General features: G+C 59.7%; 1 protein-coding gene across 1 annotated transcript; it reads right to left on the bottom strand.

The window, feature by feature from the left end:
* Nucleotides 1-11,650: 11,650 nt before the first annotated feature.
* LBHD2 (LBH domain containing 2) lies at nucleotides 11,651-14,532 on the bottom strand. Its single transcript, XM_055555908.1, has 3 exons — nucleotides 14,461-14,532; nucleotides 12,803-12,959; nucleotides 11,651-11,751 (listed from the first exon to the last, which is right to left on the bottom strand). Exons 1-3 carry the CDS (start codon nucleotides 14,530-14,532, stop codon nucleotides 11,651-11,653), a joined length of 330 nt encoding a protein of 109 aa, XP_055411883.1.
* Between the last annotated feature and the right edge of the window lie 1,235 nt (nucleotides 14,533-15,767).

Raw genomic sequence — 15,767 nt, 5'->3', positions numbered from 1 at the left:
TGCCTGGGGTGATTGACACCAGGACGGGCAGGGCCCAGCCCCTAACCCACCCCCCTCCCCCCACCTGCCAGCAAGATTGTCCATCCAGGGGACAGACATGCAGGGGGTCACCGAGGCCTACCTTCCTCTCCCAGAGGTGGCTGAGCAGCTGGAAGGAGGCTGCCCAGAGGGAGGGGCCAGCCCAGGTGCTCTATGCGGGCCTTATCAGCTCCGCCCCGGCCACAGGTCGTGGTTCTCCCAGATGCCAGGACTCAGGGACCGTGCCCTCAGATCAGCCCCGACACAGCAGGGAGCATCGTGCCAGCGGCCGTCTGTCCCCCCCTCCGCCCCCACCCCCCACTGTGCCCCCAAGCGCCCAGCAGGGGCAGGAGTGGTGATGAAGGATCCATTCTGGCCGGGCCCAGCCTGCCCCGCTCTGGGCTCTGTCTCCAGGGAGTGTGGGGGCAAGACGAGCCAGCCTACCTTGGTTGGCAAGAGCTCACACTTAGGAAGCACCTACTGTATGCTCGGTCCAATGCCTGGCACGTGTCAGATCTCCATGACAACAAAGTGACAGGGTGTCATTCACCCCACTTCATAGATAAGGAAACAGGCTCAGAGAGGGGCAGGGTCTTGCCTTAAGCCACACAGCTCAGGGGCGGGGAATCAGGATCAGCCCAGGTCTGGCTAGGAAGCTGGGAGCAGAGGCTGAACCCTGTCTCCCAATACCAGCAGCCCAGCATTGCTGCCCAGGGAACCCTTTCTTCTGGCAGAGGGTTCGAAGGTGGGCAGGCTGCCTGATGCCAGGAGTAGCATCAGACTTGAGTTCTCCCAGGAAGCCGAGGGGAAAATTCTGGGGGAAGAGGGGCAGCTGCTGGCTGGGTCTCACGGGAGGTAACAGAGGCAGAGACTTGAAACCCAGCCACCCTGCCTGACCACCTCGTCTCAAAGCCCATCGAGGCCCCCCTGGTGTTCCCTCTGTCCCCTGCTCCCTGAATCCTGCTTCAGCAGCTTCCCAAGTCATTCTTGACCTTCACGAGGCACAAGTCAATCAGGTCACTCTCCTACTTTAAACCCTTCCGTGGCTCCCCACAGCCTGGCATTTGAAGCCCCCTCGCCCCCCATCATGGTCTGTACTTCCTCCAGCCTCACTCCCGGGCCTCCTGGGCCTGCACCCAGCCAGTCTCCCAGCTTCTGCTCAGGCAGCTCCTTCTCCCAGCCTCTTCCTCTGCTCCCCACAGCTGACCTGGGTTTCAGAGGCTAGGGTGCAGTTGCCTCCACCTCCGAGCAGTCCTGGGGCTGTGCTGTAGCACCTGCCTGCTCATCAGGCCCCCGGACTGGCCCCTGGCGATGGGGCCTCCTCACTGGCCTGGGGACCTCTGCCCATCCACCCCTCCGTCTCCCCGGAGGCAGCCTGCGGGGGCAGTGAGCCTTCAGTGTGAGGGTCACCCCTGCCTGTGTGGGCCCTCTCGGGCATCAGGCTGGTGTCTTCTGGGCTGCAGACTCCCTGCTGACTCTGCCGTGGCCCCTGCCCCGGGCCTGCCTCCCCACCCATGGGGCCTCTTCCTGGCTCTCTTTCTCTCTGTTCTGTTGCCCTGAGTGTTCAGAGGCCCTGGCCCCTGCACCTTGGCCTCAGCTGAGCTTCAGGAGCCAGGAGACGCAGGCCTGGGTTGCGCCCTGAGACCCATGAGGGCCTCATGGAGAACCATGAGGTTCTCCAGGTCAGGGCATTGCGCCCACTGCAGGGCCAGGAGCAGGGGTGGGAGCACTGCCGGGAGCCGGCATATTGCATATTGAGTGAGGATCTGTAATAGCTCAACTGGAATTCTATCACTGCCTGGAGCCAGCGTGAGGAACTCCACCCATGACAAAGGTCATGAGGAAGGAGGCTCGGCATACGCAAAGGCGGGATCGAGCCTCAGGAGTCCCCCTGGAAATTCTCGAGCATCTACCCCCAAAACCAGAGTCTGCCTACTTTCTGCTTTGTGCTTTCACCTACACCTCTGACTTTACGGGGGGCTGTCTCCCACTACCTCTCTCTGAAAAAAGAGTTAGCTTACAGCTCCAGTTAATAATTCTTGGATGTGACAGTGTTTCAACCTACAAACTCCTTTGGAAATCCTCTAGCCTGCCTGAATGGGTTTTTCCGGCCACATGTGATTGTTCAGAGCCTCCCAACTGTGAGAGGCAGGAGATGTTCTAAACTGCCTAAACACAGATTCCTTTGAGTAGTTAAAAGATTGATTAGAAATTGTATTGGTGAAGGGTTTTTCACTTGTTGGGCCAATGTTTGCTGCTAAGTCTCCATACTCCTTACCTACTGTGTTCTTGGCAGTGTATTGATTGATATAATGGGTGTATAGAAATGTAAAATGCAGCTTTGTCTAATGCTTTTTGGAAGGCTGGCGCCTGACTTTGGAATAATCACCTTTAGAGAAAGATAAGTTTCTTAAAATGTTAACAGGCCTCCTGGCCAGAAGATGATGTCAATCACCTGAACTTTTGCATATGATAAGGAAGAAAGCCTGGCTTGCTGCATGGCTCTACCCCTTCCCCCATTATCCTCTATGCATACCTTTAGGTATAAAAACTACTTTGGAAAATAAAGTGCGGGCCTTGTTCACTGAAACTTGGTCTCCCCATGTCATTCTTCCCTTTAACTTCCAGCTGAGTGTCCATCTGGAGCGCGGATGTCCTCTGCGACCATTTATTTGCCTGGGCTTCTAAGACCCACTCGAGAAGGTGTCTAAGGTGGGGCACCTTCCGCTATTCGAGAGGGCGCCTGCGGCCTCCGTGGTCAGAGCTAACCTGGTGTCACGGGTTATATTGATTTTCCGCGTAAACCAAGCCACTCAGCTTCTTTTCTCCACTGAATTTTCCTACTGAGCTATCCTTATTTCAGCCGCTTTTCTCCACTGAATTTCCTCACTGAGCTATCCTTATTCTATTACTCTTTGTATCCTTAATTAAAGTGTAATTAAGCAGTTGTTCCCTGACCCTCGCCTAGCCGTCTCTCCTTCGAATACCCTGGATCAGCTGGGGCTGGTCCCCGGCAGAGCACCATCCAGAAGCCATGCTTACCCGAAGCTCCCAGCTGAGGCCACCCTGTCTGTGACCAAGTCAGGTCTGGGCTCCCCTCAGCACTGGGTATCTCCACCCCAGCTTCCCCCTGCTTTTCCCAGGCCTGCCCTCCTATAGCAGCCCCTCCCAGGTATCCCATCACAGTCCCAATCTTGCCACCTCTCCAGGGCCTGGGCCAGCACCCCATCCTTCAAAGCTCCAAAGTAGCCAGCTGGGGCAGAGGACGGCGTCTCCCTCGTACCTCCCCCCATCACCTGGTCACAGGTCCTGACCGTACTCCTTCCTAGACCCCCTGGATTCCATCTCCTTAGAGGGGTCGGGGGTCTTGCCAAAATATAAAGCTCCCTTAAAGCCCTTCTCTGCTGGATAAGATTCTTCTGAAATAAGGAAGAAGACAAGCATGTGTGTTCTGAGAGCATTCAACATTTGCCTAAGGAACTAGTTAAGTCAATAAGACAAGAAAAATGAATAAGAGGTATAAATATTGGGAAGGACCTGATAAGAATGTCATTATTTGGAGATGCTATGATTACCTGCTTAGAAATAGCTATCTGAAACTCCAGAAAAGCCTATTTTCAAAAACTTCTAACCGGACATGGAACAATGGACTGGTTCAAAATTGGGAAAGGAGTGCGTCAAGGCTGTATATTGTCACCCTGCTTATTTAATGTCTAAGCAGAGTCTATCGTGTGAAATGCTGGGCTGGATGAAGCACAACTGGAATCAAGATTGTCGGGAGAAATATCAATAAACTCAGCTACGCAGATGATACCACCCTTATGGCAGAAAGTGAAGAGGAACTAAAGAGTCTCTTGATGAAGGTGAAAGAGAATGAAAAAACTGGCTTAAAATTCAGCATTCAAAAAACGAAGATCATGCCATCCAGTTCCATCACTTCATGGCAAATAGATGGGGAGAATGGAAACAGTGACAGACTATTTTCTTGGGCTCCAAAATCACTGCAGATGGTGACTGTAGCCGTGTAATTAGAAAACGCTTGGTCTTTGGAAGAAAAGCTATGACAAACCTAGACAGCATATTAAAAAGCAGAGACATTACTTTGCTGACAATTGTCTGTATACTCAAAGCTATGACTTTTCCAGTAGTCATATATGGATGTGAGAGTTGGACCACAAAAAGGAAGACTCGATGCTTTTGAACTGTGGTGTTAGAGAAGACTCTTGAATCCCTTGGACTGTAGGAGATCAAAACCAGTCAATCCTGAATAATTATTGGAAGGATTGATGCTGAAGGTGAAGCTCTAGTACTTTGGCCACCTGATGCAAAAAGTTGACTCATTAGAAAAGACCCTGGTGCTGGGAAAGATTGAAGGCAGGAGGAGAAGGGGACGACAGAGGATGAGATAGTTGGATGGCATCACCGACTCAATGGACATAAATCTGAGCAAACCCCGGGAGATGGCGAAGGACAGGGAGGCCTGGCGTGCTGCGGTCCATGGGGTCGCAGAGTCGGACACGACTGAGCGACTGAACAACAACAACAAAAAGGCACGTAAAAGCCTTCCCTTCTTGAGGCTTTCCTGGTAGCTCAGTGGGAGAAAATCCACCTGCCAATGCAAGAGAAATGGGTTCGATCCCTGATCCGGCAAGATCCCATATGCTGCGGGGCAACTGAGCCCTTGCACCCCAACTACTGAGCCTGTGCTCCAGAGCCCTGAACGGCAGGTACTGAAGCCCACGTGCCTAGAACCTCTGCTCCACAAGGAAAGAAATCACTGAGATGGGAGAGGCCTGCCCTCCACAACGAGAGCGCAGCCCCCACTGGCCAGAAGCAGAGAAAAGCCCTGCAGCAGTGAGGACCCAGCATAGCCAAAAACAAATCAATAAATACCAACTTTAAAGGCTTCCCTTAGTACAGCCACCAAATAGAGCCCTTGTCCCCACCCCGCACTGCCATCCCCCTCAGGAGAGGCACTCACTCCTCCTTAGCTCGGCATGCAAGGCTGTACCTGGCCCCTCCAGTTTCTTCTACTCTGTCTCTCACTCACTCGCTCACCCACTCTGATCACTCGGATACACTCACGTGTCCTCCGCACCTTTGTACAGACTGTCCTCTCTGCCAACAGCGACCTCACCCTCACCTTCTCCAGCTGCTTCGTGGCTCCTTCACGGCTCAGCTCAGGTGGCTCCTCCGGCAAGAAGCCTTCCCCGACCCCCTGAGCCCCAGACCACAGTCAGGACCTCCTGCTCCGCGCCTGGTTCCTGACCTGCGCATGCCTCCTCCCATGACGGAGGGGCACTTCCAGGGTCGGGGGCATCTTCCCCTTGACCAGGAGCCCCCCAGGGCAGGGAGTGGGGCTGACCCAGCGTCCAACCATGGCAGGTGCCCAAGGAACACAGAGAAGCAGTTTCATGTAGGCGCATCCGCCCGTGGGTGTGCAGCCACTTTTGTGACTGGTGTCCCCTGGTGTGTGTGCCTCAGACGGTCTGTGAGTGGCTGTGTCCGTGCGTCTCCATCTGTCTGCGTGTCTTCATGTCCCTGTCTGTCTGCTTCTGTGTGTGTGTGCGCGTGTTCACTATGACTTGAGCTGGCATTCTGGTCTGGGCTCTAAGCTGAAGCCATTAGCCTGGAAAGCCACTGGCAGAACCGGAATTTTCCCTAAGCCCTTGAATCCCCGCCTCCTGCCCACAACACCCCAGAGGCCCTCCTCCTCTACCTGCGTGGACATACCTGCGGGGTGAGTAGACGCTGGGCCCCAGGCAGAGCAGGGCCACCAGGAGAAGCCGGCGGGGCCGGGCCCTCAGAGTGGGACCCAGGTGATGGGGCCTCTGGAACAGCCAGGGGGACTGACCCACAGCTGGGGCTTTCCAGCTGCGGTCACACCAGCCTGCCCCCGCCCCACCCCCAGCCCCACCCTCCACCAGGAGCCCCGCTTTCACTTTCAGATGTCCCCCCCCACCCCCGCCCTGCTCAGAGGCAATCAGGCCAACCTTTGATTCCTGCAGCAGTGGGGAGCCCAGCCCAGGCTCAGATCAGGGGCCCTGGTGGCTGTCGGCTTAAAAAATATTCACAGCCTAAAAGTTGAGAGTTGCATGCCATTTGGTAGGAAGTTTTAGGACTTCAAGCCTGGGAGGCAGCACGTCAACTACCCTGAGAGAACTGCTCCGAGGAGGGGAGCGGGGGACTGGTTATATTGAAGTTTTGCAATGAAAGGTGGTAGTCTGAACACCAATACACTATTGTCAAAGAAAACCAGATATCTCAAGTCACAGACTTCGGCACTTTTCTGTGTGTGGGAAGACGCAAGAGTCTGTCACTGAAATCACTCCTTTCATTGCACCTCAGCTGTCAGGGTCCTCTGCATCTTCACATCCTGAGCTTCCTTCCTTTTCTCAGGACTCACTGTTGGGGGTGGCTGTCGTCTGACAGCTGTAGGCTAGACAGCAGGTATTTTTCTCCTTCCTGTGTCCCCTTAGGGCTCACAGGTTCACACTGGAGGGCTGCAATTCCTGTCGACTGTGACACCCTTGTTTACTGATACAGCAGGAAATATTCCATTGCTCCTTCCATAGCTCAGTGGTAAAGCTGCCAATGCAGGCGACACGCGTTCAATCCCTGGGTCAGAAAGATCCCCTGGAGAAGGAAATGGCAACTTGCTCCAGTATTCTTGCCTGGGAAATCCCATGGACAGAGGAGCCTGGCAGGCTATAGTCCCTGGGGTTGCAAAAGGGTTGGACACAACTTAGCGACTAAACAACAACAATTTCTCAGGGTAAAGGAGAGGATGAGGGGGCAGCACTCTGGGGTCTGTAGGGAGCCGACCTTGCTGGGGACGGCTGGGACAGCCTGTCCCTCCTGTGGTCAGACTGAGGCTCGAAGGAGCAGGCGCCAACTGGCTGGAAGTGGGCACCCAGCCCACGGTGTCCAAGCCCAGAAGGACCCTTCCCTCCAGGGCAGAGTTACCAGCACCAGCCCTATGCCCTGCCAAGCTCATCTTGAGAGCCCCTGTGCCCTGCCTGGTGCTAAGAGCCCCGAGGGCAGACATGGGGGACCAGAAAGAGGGAAGGGACACAGCGACATCAGAAGGAACATTGTAAGCCACTCTTCAGGAGCTGGGAGAAGGACAGGGCCCCAGAGGACAGACAGGCTCGCAGTCAGGGACGAGGAGGGATGGCAGGGGTCAGCCCGTGAGGGAAGGCGTGGAGGTGGGCCTGAGACTGATCAGCCACGAGCATGTGGCCCACTTCCCCACGGTGGCTCCAGTTAAAGACATTTAGTGGGAAGGGTCACTGAGACTTCCCAGAAGAGGCAGGCCCCACACCTTCCTGGGGGGATTCCGCTGCTGGCGTCCTAGGGAAAAAAACTTAGGGAAAATCCAGGGAGGACAGATCCAGGCCTGTTCACTCGGGCTGGAGCCACAGGGCCATGGCACAGAGCAGCGGAGGTGCTCCAGATAGCGTCCTGGAGAGAGCAGACACAAGCCTGTGGAGCATCCCAAGGCTGCCAACGCAGACATTCATTTTCTCAAAGTTCTGGGGGCTGCAAGGTCCCAGATTAAGGTAATGGCAGGGCTGGTTTCTCCTGAGGCCTCTCTCCTGGGCTGCGGCTGGCCGTCTTCTCCCTGTGTCTTCACATGGTCATCATTCTGTGGGTCTGTGTCCTGACCGCCCCTTCCCATAGGACATGTTGGACCAGGACCCACTAAAATGGGCTTGTTTTAACTTGTCGTGGTTGTCCGACAAGTCCCTAAGTTGTGTCCGACTCTCTGCGACCCCGTGGCTCTTTAAAGACCCATCTCCAAATACAAACCCATTCTGAGGTCCTGGGAGTTAAGACTTCAACAGAAGGAAGTTTGGAGGACAAAATCCAGCCCACAGCAGACTGGAAGGCACCCAAGATGCTGCAGGACCTTGCTGTCATCTGCAGACAGACCATGCTGTACCTGGAGCTGCCAGCACCTCCTCCAGGAAGCCCTTAGTTTCCTCTTGAGTCATTAGATCCTAGATCCCTGGGTTCCCCTCTGTGAGGTAAGGCCATCAGAGTCCCAGCTCAAGCCTGTGAGGCACCGGCTACTGGGGTGAGCCATCCCCCAGCTCAGGCTAGCCTGCCTGCTGGCTTCCTGTCCCATGCGTCTCTCCAACGGTCGGAGGCTAACAGATCAGAGGGCCAAGGACAACTCTTGACAGAAGGAGGGGTCCCCGAGGAGACCACCCAGGGCCCTGGACTTTGTGGGGTAGCTGGTCCCCACCCATGTTGCACTGGGTCACCAGCTCAGAGAGGCACAGGAACCTGCTACATGGCAGGCAAGTCCAGGTCTCTGCCTATGAGGCCTGGGTCTTCCCATGGGGCCACGCGTGGGCACTGGAAGGTCCTCAGTCCGCCCCTCCTGTTCTCCAGCTCAACGAGGCTCATCTGGGTGCTGGGACCTCCCGTTGTGGGTCACCTCCACTTCAGAGCCCAGGATGGGGGGGGGTGGTTTCTCCCAGACAGCTCCCAGCTGCACCCCACCCCTGCCCAAACCTGTGCCCACTTTTCAGCACAAGGCTGGGATGTTTCTTCTGTCCTATTTCTAGGTGGTTTTCCCCAACTTTCTCAGTAAAATCCCTTCAGCAAAGTCCCAGCCTTGTCTCAGAGGAGCCTGGGGCGCAGGGCTGCTCTGGCCTGGGTCAGGAGAAGGCTGGGCTTAGGGGGCAGTTGGAAAGGGGCACACAGCTGGGGACCCAACGATGAGAACAAGTCCTGCTGCCTCATGCTGGACTGCACCGCCTTCAGAGAGGCAATCCTGAGTCAGCCTCAGGTCGTCGTTGCTGTTCAGTTGCTAAGTCCTTTCTGACTCTTTTGCGACCGACCCCATGGACTGTAGCCCACCAGACTCCTCTGTCCATGGGGATTCTCCAGGCAAGAATACTGGAGTCAGTTGCCATGCCTTCTTCCAGGGGATCTTCCCAACACAGGGACGAACCCAGGTCTCCCCCGTGGCAGGCGGATTCTTTACCGACTGGGCCACCAGGAAAGCCCAAGAATATTGGAGTGGGTGGCCTACCGTTCTCCAGGGGATCTTCCCCACCCAGGACTCGAACTGGGGTCTCCTGCATTGCAGGTGGATTCACCAGCTAAGCTACCAGGGAAGCACCCAGCCTCAGGTTATTTCTCCATAAAACGAGGTTGCTGTTGGGATCCAGTAGGTTCACCTCGGCAGAGCCACCTGGCGCCCAAAACTGGAAGGGGAGGGACAAGGACCACACCACCAGAGGCCTAGCCCGCGCCCTAGAGGCTCCTGGGGAGGAGCCAGGCTAGCGCACGCTGAATGCTGCTGCTGCTGCTGCTGCTGCTAAGTCGCTTCAGTCGAGTCCGACTCTGTGCGACCCCATAGATGGCAGCCCACCAGGCTCCCCCGTCCCTGGGATTCTCCAGGCAAGAACACTGGAGTGGGGTGCCATTTCCTTCTCCAATGCATGAAAGTGAAAAGTCAAAGTGAAGTTGAATATAGAGGCCCAAAGTGCCCGAATTCCAGCTTCACTGCTGCGGGGCCCAGGACAGAGCTCTGCCTGGGAACAGGACACCGAGGCTCCGGTCTCTGCCCCTCACTGGCTGTGGCCCTGCGCGAAGAACAGTGTCTGTCTCCGAGCCTGGATCTCTCGAGCCGAAGCCGGACGCTGCGTTGCTTAGGTGTCCCTGGCCCGGCCTGACGGTGGGCGGGACCGTGGGGACGGGGCGGAGCTTCCGGTGGACGGGGCATAACGCCTGGCACCGCCCCCTGCACCTATCACGGCTTCTCTCGGGGCAGTCGGCATGCGAGTGGACTCAGCCCGCTCTGGTCGCTACAGGGCAGGCCCACAGGGTAAGGCTGCTCTGCCCCGCCCCACCGGGCTGCCTCCCTGGGCCTGACTTCCCCGTTCCCCTGCTCCCGGGGCACGACGGGGTCCCGGGACCCCCAGTTGAGGCGGCGTCTCTTCCCCAGATCTGCCCTGATCGGTGGTGAGCTCGAGGGTGGCGTTGCGGGCATGCTGGCGCTTAGGTCCCAGGCGCACCGGGAATTCCGCCTCAGCCCGGCTCTTTATCAGCCGCGGGACCTCGAGAAAGTCGCTGTGACACCCTGCCCGGGAAGGGCGAGGATGAAATCTCAGCACCATCCCCCGCCACACACACACATTCCACACCCGGAAACCCCCGCCTGGGAATGACTCTCGGCTTGCTCGAGCCCTGGACCCAAATCCCCCGTGTCCGCAAGTCCTGGCAAGGCTTTCTGTGAAATGTCTGCCACCTGCCCCCTTGTGGAGGCGACAGGAAGGGCCGGAGGAGGACGGGAGGGACCTTGAAGGACAGCCCAACCCCCCCAACCCCCCACCCCAAGAGGAGCCAGCCTGGTCCTGTATACTGGCCACAGGTTTAAAATTAAAGCGGGCTGCCAGGCAAACTTCTGCACCTCCGCCTCCCACCTCTCCTGCATTTGGGGGGTGGGGTGGGGGTGGGCTATTTTTAGAAGGCAGGCGGGTTGGAAAGTGCTTTATTCATCCTGGAGGTTAGCAAGGCCTCCGGGAGAGAACAGAGGGGCCTGTGTCTCCCTCTGCCTCCTCCATGCTGACCCTGACCCACCCACTGGGCCTGTGGATTTACTGATCTAACATTTACTCAGGGCTCCCCCTGCCAGGCCCTGAGCTTCCTCAGGCCTGGGTCAGGCTGGCCAAGGGCAGGGGGCTAGGTTGGGGTGATGGGAGAGAGGGTGGCACACCTGGACAGTGAACCCAGGCAGTGATCAGGTTTCCGCACCCCAGGTCCACCCTGACCAGTCAGCAGAGCCAAGAAGCCCTGTCGCTGGACCCCTCGGAGGGACAGGCCCCTCATGTGGCTCAGGAAGAGGTGCTACCCGGTCTCCCACATGGACTGTCTGGCTGGCTGGGTAGGTAAGGGCTTCCCAACTTCAGGGGTCCTGCGCTAGTTGAGGCCAGCACTAGCCTCAGGCACCTCAGTTTCCTCATCTGTACAATGGGACTATGCAAGATTCAACCTGGGACAGGGCACCCCACCCATGTACCATTCCTGTGACCTACTGCACCCAGAGTGGGTAAGGGGTGACAGGAGGAGTCCTGCCCTCAGGGGCCAGCCAGGACTGGAGGCCCCAAGGAGAGGTGGGGAGGCCACCTGGAGGACGCTGGTCTCAGCCTCAGCTGAAGCGGGGCGGAGGGTCTCGGCAGGGCACCAGAGGAGCGGACACGACAGCCGCATCAGCCACCCCCACGTCCAGTGTGGGACACCCAGTGGTCACTCTGGTCTGGCAGCCTGGGCTCTGAGCAGAGACCCTCGCCTGGAAGGCCACTGGCAGGACCCAAACTGTCCTCAGCCCCTGGAATCCCCACCCAGTGTGCCCACTGACCACCAGGAAGAGCCTTTATTTGTGCTTCCCTCCAGAGAAGCAGGAGGGGTGTGACCCAAACCCTGGGCCGTGGCCAGGAGGGGGCGGGGGGGTGGGCGGTGGACCTGGTGAGGCAGGAGGGGTGGTGGTCGGCTGTGCCCACTGGGTGCCCGGGCAGGCCCAGGCCTCTTGAAGGGTCAACCTAGCCCCTCTGGGGCGGAGGCCCCCTCTCAGCTGTCAGAGCCTGGCGACGGCAGGATCCGGCCGGTCCTTGTCCTACGGCTGGGCGCAGGGGGCCTGGCCCGTGGAGTTGGCATGCTCGCCATTGGCGTCAGCTGGAGCCTCCCCCGGTGCTCCTGGTGGACGTGGTGAGGGGGCTGAGGAAACATGCAGGCCTCCGTGTCGGCGGGGCAGGCATTTCTGACAGGTTTGCCAGGAGAGGTGTGAGAGTGGGCAGGCCACAAGCTCCCCGCCGGTGAGGGGGCAGGGGGGGTCACTGGGTGCGCGGTTCCCAGTGCAGGGGGAGGGCAAGACCAGGCTCCAGGAGCAGGAGAACCTTGAGCCCCGGCACAGCTACCAGTTCGGGGGTGGCCGACTGGGTGGAGACCCAGGGTCCTTCCCAGACCCCAGGTCTCAGTGGTTACCCAAGGGGCAGGCCCCGGGCAGACCCGCCGGAGGTTGAGGGGACTTTTGGGAAAGGTGGCGGTTAAGGTGCAGACAAGCTCTTCTGGGCCCAAGCTCGGGGAGCGGCAGACCACGAGGGCTGCAGGGCTGGGCCAGGGGCCGACGGCGGAGGAGAAGAGGGCAGGCAGGGAGGAGCAGCCCCATCTGAGGCCGAATCCCCCGGGACTGACCCTTCGGGGCTCAGGGGAAAAAACTGCCCAGGGCACGGCTCACCCCTCGAGCACCCTCCCCGGGGGCCCGGCCGGCTATTTCTCCTATGCGGCAGACTGGCTCCTGGCTGATCCCTCTCCTGCCCACACATCCTCCTCCCAGAAACCTCCATGGCCCTGGCAGCCCCTTGGCCTTTAACCAGGGCACCCACACCAGGACAGAAGCCTGCCACCAGCTTCTGCACCCCTACCCACCCCGCCTTGCACCCATACCCTTACCCCTTCCAGGCCCTAGTGGGCAATGCACACTTGTCCCAAAGGTGATGAATCGTGAGAGGAAGGGGAAAGGGGCCAGGACCGGGTGTTGAGAGGTGAGAGCAAGGGTGCACCTGTGTGCCAGGCCTGGGGACACACCTGGACGAGGGAGACGCCTGTGCAGATGGTGGGGAGGGTGGCAGGGAAGGCCAGGCCAGGCAGTGCCCAGGCGGCAGAAGCTCACGGGGCGGGTGGATGGGTGGGGTGCAGGCTGGCTGGAGGGGTGGAGGACCGGGTGTCGGACCTCTCTCGGGATCCCTACGGGCCGCCCCTCACTCACCAGCAGCAGCCTGGCTCTGTGCAGACCCCCTCTGGGAGCCCTCTGGAGGCCAACGCAGCTCCCCGCTCTCCACCACACCCAGCTCGCTGGGCTCCACCACGATCGAGGGCAGCCGCTGGCCCAGCCGAGGGCCCTTCTCCCGGGCACCCACCATAGCCTGCAAGGAGGGTGGGCAGGGGGTCAAAGCAACAGCAGGCCTGAGCTCCCCACGGCCTGCCACGCCTGTCCTGCATTGTCCATGGGATCCCCCAGAGGGTCGCGGCCTTCCCCCTCCCACCCCTGGAGCTGGGGCGCTCAGCGCCAGGGCCACACAGATCCCACCTGGGCTCGGCCCTTAGGCCCGTTTCACAGAAGGGCCTGTTGTGTGAAAGGCCAAGTTCACACAGTGAGCAAGCTCAGGGCATTTGCGCCTTCCCGGCAGGCAGCCTCCCACATCCCGCCGGGCCCCTTCCTGGGGTCTCTCTTACAGGCCCTTGGCCTCCTCCCAGCTCAGGGGAGCTGGGAAGCTGTTGCCATGGCAACCTGAGCAACTTCTCCGGGCTCATTGTTCAGTGCCCACAAGAGCGTGCGGGGGCTGCCTTCCCAAGCCCTCCTGGAGCCCTCGGCATCTCCGCCTCCCATTCAAGGCCTTCCAAGGTAGAGGCCCCGAGGCGCCCTGTGCTGCGCGCAGACCTGCAGCCCTGACTCTCCTGCGCCAACCCACCTCTGTGCCTTTGCTCCAGTCGGTTGGGCTGGTCCCCAACCTCTTACCCAAAAGGCCGGCTGCTTGTGCATTCTGCCTTCCCCAAAGGCATGTCGAGGTGGGGAAGACACAGCTGGCAGGACTTTGCTAAATGGCCCTCGCACCTCCCCGCCCCCGGCCCAGCAGAACCATCTGAACACGTGTTTCAGTGCACTGTCTGGTCAGCCTTTGAACAAAGTACCACAGAGATCCTGAAGTGTGTCACTAGTCTGGGACTTCTGTGGGATCAGAGAGACAAGACCAGCGACCCCACCATGGCCCAGTGACTGGATCTCCTGGGCCCCACTGCTGGTCTTGCCTGTCCAGGGGCTCCTCCCTGTCCCCCACCCGGAACCCTCTTTCCACCAACCCTGCCAGTCTCCTTCCTGCCCTCCTCCCGGAAGCCCTGCCGGGCCCCACCCAGGGCCACTCCTCTGCCCAGATGGTACGGGAAGATCTGCCAGTGGAGTTTGGTGTCCAGCCTCTCCGTCCGCCCCCCACCCCCTGCCAGGAGGGCAACCCCAGGTTCCAGACAGGCCCTCGTACAGCTCTGGGCTGGGCCCCCTCAGTGGCCCGCTGGCTCCGACAAGGAGAAGAGCCCAACTCCAGACTCAGAGCGGCAGGCCTGGGCCTCTTGGGCAAGAACCTCCCTTGTTAGCTCCATCAACACCTTCTGGAGAAGCTGAGGCAAGAGCAGGAGACCCTGGCATGGCCTCACCCAGCAGAGAGCAGAATGACCTTGGCGCAAGCCCTGGGCTCCCCAGGGCTGGCTGGGGTGCTCCCTGAGTCAGGAGAGCTGGGCCTTCAATGACTGCGTGCATCAGACTCCTGCGGAGGGGCAACCACCTCCCCCACCCAGATGGGTAAACTGAGGCACGTGCTGTCACAGGCCAGGGCTTGAGAGCGGCAGACGGCAGGTCCCCAACCACACACGTACCTCTGCTGCCGGGCCTCCGGCCTCTTTGTCTGGGCCCAGCTTGGGCGCGGCAGCGGGCTGGGGGCCACTCATGCTGCAGCCGCCGTCCAGCTGCATGGAAACAAGGAGCAGAAGCAGGGTGCATGTTAGGGCCCGGATGTAGCGCCCCATCCACTCCTGGAAGCCCCAGACCGCCCCAGCCCGCACCCACCCTACCCCAGGCCCACAGCCACTGCCCAGGCTGGGCCTCCACCGCTGCAGCTGCCCGCCCAAGCCACCATCAGGGAGGCACTGGACAGGCCCCACGTCGGGGGCCCTAGGCTGCAGCAGGAGGGTCCACTCCTCCCTGAGAACAGACACCCCACACACACACCCGAGGCCCCGCCTTCAACCCCCACAGCTGAAGGGAGACTGACCCACTGCCTGCCTGTGGCCACTTCCCCTCAGGCCAGGCCCAAGCGCCAGGGAGCCCGGCCAGAGACCACACAGCGAGGGTGCTGGGAAGAGGGGCCCTGCCAGGACTGCTGGGCACCAGACTAAGACGTTCCACCTGCACCAGGCTGGGCTAGGTCTGGCGGGCAGGCAGCTAACTTGGGCACTGGCTGGGAGGCAGCAGGAGGCCTCCGACAAGGGGCAGGAGTGCTGGGAGCGCGCTGGACAGAGGGAGGGCGCTGGCCAGCCGGCTGCAAGGCTCCCGATGCCCTGCTGGTTGTGGGGGAGGGGTGCTGTGCACACCCAGCAAGAGGTGGGGGGCAGCTATTCCAGGAAATGAGTTCCTTTGACCAAAACCCAGCTTGGGTCAGCTCAGGTCCCGCTGGGACCCAGGGATTCTGGGGAGTGGGGGGTGGGCCACGTGCAGCCCGGGGCCTCCAGGGCAGTGGTCAGCCAACATACCCACCCGAGCCTCCACCGAGTCCCAGAGCACGTGAGAGCCCTCCCCCAGCCCCAAGGCTCCGGGTCACCCCTTCCTGGGATTCCACCCCAGGATCGCAGAAGCTCAACTGGAGCCCAGGGCAGCCAGGACCAATCCCAGGAAAGTGGACTCAGAGATCCAGATGCGAGAAAAACCAGAGGGAGACGCAGAAAGAACCGCGCGGGCCACAGAGAGGACGGAGGGATGACAGAACTAGAGGGCGAGATTCAGAGAGACGACAGAAAGAGGTGAGAGGTGATGGAGACGCAGGAGGAGAGAGGGCGGCTGATGGAGACAGACGGTGGAGCCAAGGGGGCGGCGGGCAGACGCCGGAGGGCTGCCTCCCCGCAGCCTGGCACCAGGGGCCCCTACCAGTGGGGCATCCCCGCAGCGAAGGCTCGGCCACCCACACCTG

The sequence above is a fragment of the Bubalus kerabau genome, chromosome 19, assembly GCF_029407905.1.
Source record: "Bubalus kerabau isolate K-KA32 ecotype Philippines breed swamp buffalo chromosome 19, PCC_UOA_SB_1v2, whole genome shotgun sequence".
Taxonomy (NCBI): domain Eukaryota; kingdom Metazoa; phylum Chordata; class Mammalia; order Artiodactyla; family Bovidae; genus Bubalus; species Bubalus kerabau.
The sequence above is the reverse complement of the archived record's forward strand: the minus strand, read 5'-3'. Positions and strand labels throughout refer to the sequence as shown.